Source organism: Fukomys damarensis, unplaced genomic scaffold (genome assembly GCF_012274545.1).
Source record: "Fukomys damarensis isolate Sample0158 unplaced genomic scaffold, DMR_v1.0_HiC HiC_scaffold_4, whole genome shotgun sequence".
Taxonomy (NCBI): Eukaryota; Metazoa; Chordata; class Mammalia; order Rodentia; family Bathyergidae; genus Fukomys; species Fukomys damarensis.
The window spans coordinates 36,641,131-36,647,991 of record NW_022900916.1 but is presented as its reverse complement, the minus strand read 5'-3'; the positions used below and the strand labels follow the sequence as shown (position 1 = coordinate 36,647,991).

Here is a 6,861-nt window from a genome sequence, read left to right as displayed (position 1 = left end):
AAATCAAAGTTATTCTATTTTTAATATAAGGTAAAATTAAAATGTAACAATAAAAGTTAGATTAACATAATCTTTTAAATAGTAGAAGAGATGAGTTTCAGATGAACTATTTAATGTAGTCCAAAAAGGCAAATCCAAATCATTATCAAACATGAAGAGAAATAAATGAAGGGAAACAGAATGATTAAAAGCTTTCATCTGGAAATTTGATTTCGCCCTCACCCCTCTGGGGACGTAACCACGCCCCCCCCGGTTGCCACAAGGGGCGGGAGGAGGCGAGGTCCCGAACTCGTCCCGCCCAATTCCCCCGCTCCTCAGCCGCCCACGCTTGCTAAGTGGTGCAAGGTGATTTTATTTGGTAGGTTACTTCCGCAGGACCCTCAGTCTCTGGAGAGCCCTGAAGGGTTTGTTTTCACCTAATGAGAGTGGCATTTTTGATAATCCATTGCTGTGCCCTTCCGTTGCGGAAGGAGTTTTCTCCCGGCGCGCTTCGGCTGGGCTTCTCTTTCTGAAGCGATGAAAGTGTGAGTGGTTCCCGAAGCACCTGGGTAGTCGGCGTCTCACTCACTGACTTGTTGGAAGCTACGACAAAGCGCAGGGTATCCTAGTGAATGTCATTTCCAAATGTGCCAGAAGGATGCCTAATGGGAGGCTTGGGAGGACCAGAAAGCTGATCTTTACTCTTAGCAAGAGGGTAGATTTTTTGGAGTTGCAGACTGCCATTCCTAGCTTTAATAACTGGATTCCTTCTCTTCATCAAAACCCACCCAGTTTGAAACACACTGCCAGTTTAATCTTTCTTGCTCAGTTCCACCCTTTTCGAGGGATTCCATCCCCAGCCATTTTCACAATTAAGTCACTGCGTTTATGTGCACTCTCTTGTGCCATTTAGCCATTCAGAAGGTATACTGGTATTTGGGAGTGTGACAAACTTTTTCCACCTTTGCTTTAGTGGCACTACTTTATCCAGATTTTCTTATCCTCTGCCTGATTTTCTGGAAGCATAGTATGGCCTTGCGCCCATCCCTCCCCACTTTTTGGATGTATTTTGCCTTGTGTTTATCCCCTTATCGCCATTCCCATCACTTTGGTTCCAGTCCTATCCTCTGCTTGGACAGCCTCCTAACTAGCTAGCTTTCATGGCTTCCACCCTAACCGTTCTTAGTGTAATCTTGTATTTGGCTGCCTCATAAACAAGAGGCATTATTTTGGAGGGGGAGGAGTGGTTCAGCTCCTCAGGAGAAGTGACTTTGTTTAGAAAATTAGGAAATGCCCTACAGTGATCCCTTTTTTGTATAAAAGAAAACCAAACCAAGTTTCCTTTTTTTTTTTGGAAGGAAACTGCAAGTCACCCACCTTAAATCAAGATAGGAGGAGCTAGCTGGGATATGTTCTTTTTGTAAATGTAAAATGAGTGCATCCTATTAACCACCTTGCTCTTGCAGGATTAGAGATACTCGAATCTAAATTAGAGTCTAGAGAAGTTCTTTCCCCCATATGGGTGTAAGCTGAACTGCAATATCCTACATATGGTATCATTTAAGATTTAATTCAGATGACTAAATGTACTGTATTAACTATTATGTTTGCTTTATCTGGCTTATATGTTCAGAAATGTCCGGGTGAAATTTCTCTTGGAAGAAATAGATGTTTGCATTTATATAATCTGGGGCTGAAAATAAACAGGCTCTATGAAAGGAGAGATCTGGGAACTAAGCAGAAACAGTATTTATAAGCTGGAAAGTCCCAGGAATGAGAATGTTACAGAGGCCTGCTGGGAAGTACAAAGAAGCTGAGGTTGGGATGAGGCTAAACCTAAGAGTGGCCCCTTTTAAAGGAAAACAAATTGCTCTCTGCTGCTTTTGTTTTACATCAAATTCTGTTTCATGCCACGGGATGGTTTTAGTTGCATATGTGGAGTTAGGGAGAAACAGTAAGTAGGGGTGAGGTGCAAATAGGTATAGGAAGAACAGAGAAGCCTGAAGAAGTCAGGTAAGTAGGGTTGTACGGTATGACTTTCCACCTCAGACTGTGACCTGAGGATAGCTGGTGAAGGTGTTAAGGCAGTCACTGGGATGGGATGGCCTTGAGGGCCTGGTAAGGATACCTTTGGGGGAGTCTCCGATACTGTTGAGAGAAACCCAGTGGAAGGAGTGGACCTGCTCATGCAGCCTAGGAGTCTGGGAAGTCTAGGGGCCCATCAGTTACATGTCTGATAAGCATTTCTGTGTCTAGTGCCCTGAAAACCTTCAGGAGAGCCCAACTGCCAAATGGAGAAAATTTATTTACCATAGTATACAGGCCCTTTGTGGCCTGGTCCATCTGTCTCACCTACTGAAAGTGCTATCATTGGTGTTTGCCAAGTGCCCAACATTTAACAGGTAACCTGTAAGTGTTGTTAAATGAGGAGCATTTTCACTCAACACGCTCTTCAATACAACCTTATTTTAAATCCCTTCCCCCATCCCTTCCCTGAAGCCCAAAGAGACTGGATGTCTGAGACTCACAGATTTATCCTTTGACTCTTCTAAAGCAGTTTTCCTCAAAGAACGATATGACTGTTGGGATGGTTTTATATGGTACATAGGCAAACATTTTAAAATTTATAAATTTGTATAACAAAACCATGATGTCAACAATGTGATGTGATTCAGGACAAGAATTTTAAAAATCCTTTTAAAAAAAAAATACTAAGTAATTTGTTGGGTTTTTTGTTTCATTTTGTTTTGTTTTTGGTACCCGGGATCAAACTCGGGACCTTGCACTTGGGAGACAGGCAGTGGCACCACTGTGCTAAATCCCCAGCAATGCCAAGTAATTAATAGAGCAAATAATATTAATAATATGCAAAAAATATAAAAGGTGATATCGTTTGGGAAATACTATGCTTGCACTTTCTTTACATTTTGGCTTTAAACAGAGTTCAAAACCTTCACCACTTGAGCTTCTTTTAGTTCTTTGCTTCCCTGCTACAAGGAAAAAATAGTGTCCAGAAGAATCATGAGAAATAACAATTTCCCCATATCTCTAATGCCCATAGATTCTAACTCTGGCCCACATCTCAGTCCAAAAAACCACTGCATTGAAAGAGAAGACCTTACCATCTTTCATCTTGTCTCTTTCATAGACTGGAGCAAAGTTGAGCTGTGGATACATTTTTTTCTGTTTCCTCAAAGCATAGGTTTTTGAATACTGCCCTTCGGTCTTAAAGTCGCTGTCAGTGGAAAACCTTAAACAAAAGAAAAAAGTTCATTTAGTGGATTCTACGGCAAAAGGTTGATGGTACAGGGCACTTTAAAATTGACTACATCCTCCATCCTCAGAGATTCCAGGAGAGAAGAAGGGACAATGAGAAGAGCCTGCTGATTAGTATAGCATGAGAGTATCTTTCAGTAGCAAGGTAGCACTGCCAACCCTTGAAGTAACTTGAGAATCTCCTCTCTCATTCCCAAACTAGATAAAAGCTGCTTCAGAAACTGGTTTCAGATAAGACCTCTTTTGTCTTTGTGTTTTCGAGGTACATAGTTCCTATACTATAGTCTTTAATTTATATCTAGGATACATATTTTTTTTCCTCAAAATGCAGACCTTAGAGCACTCCCCTTCACCCTTGAAATCAGTCAGTGCAAAACTTTAGCTTTCATTGTTGTTCCCCTCTCTCTCAGACAGGGTCTTGCTATGTGGTTCAGGCTGGCCTTTAACTCACTATATATTCAGGCTGGCCTTGAACTCTATGCAATTTTCCTACCTCAGCCTCCTAAATGCTGGGATTACAGGCATGCTCCACCACTCCCAACTCATTACTATTTGTCTTTGATTAGCGTGTTCCTTAAAGGTCATATAGGTGGCAAGTTCATGAGGCTGAAAGTAATGTAGGGAAGCCGTGTCTCGTTATTTCATAGTTGACCATGCTCCCTACAACTAACAACTACATGAGGAACTTTCTCATTGCACCTTGTTCTGTAGAGTCTTATCCAGAACCCCTTTGGGTACCCTTCTGTGTTTGTTAAATTGTATTGAGAGGAGACAGTAACAAGAAAAGACACAAAAGACTATGAGTACAAGAGCCAGGACTTTACCTAAACCATTGTTTTTCCTTGGATGTAGGATCATCAAACTTTTTCATGGGGAAGATTGGCTTTAGCCCCGATCTCACCTTTTTTTTCTGAGGCATCAGGGGCAGGCAAAAGTTCTTGGTGGTTTTGTGCTGATGACTTTCCTATATGTGGCAGAGGGAGAAAAAGTGAGCAAGTAAGCTGAGTCCCTTGGGAACTAAAGCCTGGAATAAGTCCCTGAACTGTTGTAATTCCTCTGAAATGATGGAGCAACACACAAGGGAATAGGGAACTCAGAAACCAGACCAGAGGAAGCAGTTAACTGACTGGGATAATTATGTTTCATTGCCAGGTGGCTTGTCCAAAGGAAGCCCTTTTCCCTCCCCCCCCTTCCCTTCCCTTCCCTTCCCTTCCCTTCCCTTCCCTTTCTTTTTCTTTCTTTTTTTAACAGGTATCAAACTCAGGACCTCGCACTTGCCAAGCAGGTGCTATGCCACTTAGCTAAATCCCTGGCCTGAAAGGTGGTCTGTGTCTTAAGTAACTGATTGAAATTTCCTACTGGCCCTTGGAAGTAAACAACAGAGAAGTTACTCGGTTTGGGGAAGCTTTCAATCAGCAAATTATTGGAGAAAATGAACATTTGAAGAGAAATTGGGCAATAAATCCAGGGGATTCTACCTTCCTTTCTTGGAGATGACTGCCTTATCCACATTCCTTTCTCTGCCTACGGTGAAGAGGCCTGGGAGTGGGTTGGTTTGTGAAGTAATAATTGCACTGTTCCTAAAGATCATAGGATCAAAGACCTTCAGAGTCTTAAAAGTCTTCCATTGCTCAAGTGATTGATATGCCTATATCTTAAAAAAAAATTTTTTTTTTTGACCAGCCAATAGCAGTGTCCCTCTAACTTTTACCCAATAGACAACAGAACAAATCTAATGCCTCTTTCGGAGTCCTTCAACTTTTTGATGCAATACATTATTTTCCTTCCAAGCTATGTTTCTTCCAGGTTAAACATTACCAATATCTTGAACTTTTCTTCCTATAACATGGCTTTAAGTTCCTTTGTTCTCCTGATTTATCTTATTTGAGAAAATTGCAATTTATATTTTTCCTAATGCATAGTAATGCAAAATGAAAACAGTGTCAAGTGAGGCAATTGCACAGTTCTGACCTCTATGAAGTATCTATTCATAAGTCATTTTCTCTGCTGAGAGCCTTCTCTAATCCATGTTCCAAAACTGCCATTCACAAGCCATCCCTTTTTTCTGCGTTGTCACCTCACTGTCACATTATACATTACTGTGTGATTGTTTACTTGATTGTGGTCTGCCTCACTAGAATTGAAACTCATTAAACCAAAGATTTAGTCTTAGGGATGTTGGTGTATCCCTAACAGTGTTTGGCACATAGTAGGTACTCAACTAATATTTGAATGAATGAGCAAACTCAATTGACCTATTGAGCTTTTTCTTTCAGAAATTAAAAGCCTTTTTAAAAATGCTTGCTGTTGCTGAACCATATTTTCTTAATTCTGATCTCATTCTCTTTAATTTGTTCTAATTTTATTAAAATCTATTCAAGTCACCTCAACTAATAGTTGTCTTAATGGAAGAAATATGTGCCTAGGAACATAGCTAATAACCCAGCCATAAAAACAACAGAAATATTAACACAGCTGGACCTCATAGGAGAAAAATAGGAACTGAAAAATTATTTGGAATAAAAAGTGGCACTCTATAAGAACCACTGTCATGACCCTAACATCATACTAAAATGTCCTCTGTGACTTTCTTCCTGTCTGCTTCCTTTTTCACTTCTTACCTCCTCTCCTAGCTGTATTCTACTTCCTTATAACTTCAACCCATCCTCTACTTTCATGGACCCTACACTGTCCTTCCTCGTGGTTTGATTTTTTTTTTTTAATGGTCTCACTCTTCGTGCCTTATGTTCAGTTTTCTTTTCCACTGTGTTAATCTTTTCATTTTCTAATTCAGGTGTCTGGAAGCAAAAATTTGATTAACTGAAGAATTTCAGTTGTTGGTAGGTAGATAAATTTTTGTTCTGATATTCTTTTTGATTGTTTGTGTTTGAGAGTAACCATCTATCCCATAGGTCACTGACCAGTAGAGAGATGGGGTGATATTGTACAAAATAGGGCCCCTTAGGCCATTTCCACAGGAGACTGTGGTAAGGCCAGTTTCACATAGAAGGAACTATTAGTGTAAGAATCCCCTTACATTTTGCAACTTGCTTCGAATCCACACTCTTCTTACATGTGCAGGTGTGTGAAAATAATGCTTTTATCTTACCTGGCCTAAATCCCAGCTACTCAGGAGGCTCAGGCAGAAAGTTTGCAATTTCAAGGCCAGCCTGGGCAACTTAGCAAGACTTTGTCTCTAAATAAGTTTTGAGATGTAGCCCAGTGGTAGAGTGATTCACTAGCATGTGCAGAGCCCTGGATCAACCCTTAGCAGAGAGAGAGAGAGAGTTGCTTTTGTGTATACAAGATTCCAGGTTCACAAAATACTGTCCTCCTCAGCAAGCAAAGGAGGGGGTGCAGCATGAATATTGAAGAGCCTTTACAGATATTGTGCATTACAGTCTTTCATAATCAAAGCTTAATTCTGTCAGTAATATAACTTAACTGGTACCACAGTTTGCTCAGATTCTGCACCTAGCCTGGAGGGGTCACAAAGTGATAACTGTTGGAAGAAAGCTCTTTTTGCACCCAGGTTACAAGTTAGCCTTGTGTTTTCTTTTTCCTTCTTTCTTTCTTTTTTTTTTTTTTTTTTTTTTTTTTTTTTCC

At 40.5% G+C, this 6,861-nt stretch overlaps 1 protein-coding gene across 4 annotated transcripts in view; it reads right to left on the bottom strand.

The window, feature by feature from the left end:
- Positions 1-316: 316 nt before the first annotated feature.
- The window catches only part of Tsga13 (testis specific 13), a 22,409-nt gene continuing 15,864 nt past the window's right edge, over positions 317-6,861 (bottom strand). For all 4 annotated transcript variants that reach the window (XM_010633527.3, XM_010633529.3, XM_010633526.3 and 1 more), the window contains 3 exons: positions 4,080-4,219; positions 3,102-3,229; positions 317-582 (listed from right to left, as the gene is read on the bottom strand). In XM_010633527.3, coding sequence (XP_010631829.1) covers positions 413-582; positions 3,102-3,229; positions 4,080-4,219 — 438 coding nt within the window. In that variant the 3' untranslated portion in view covers positions 317-412. The remainder of the gene's footprint in view (positions 583-3,101; positions 3,230-4,079; positions 4,220-6,861) is intronic.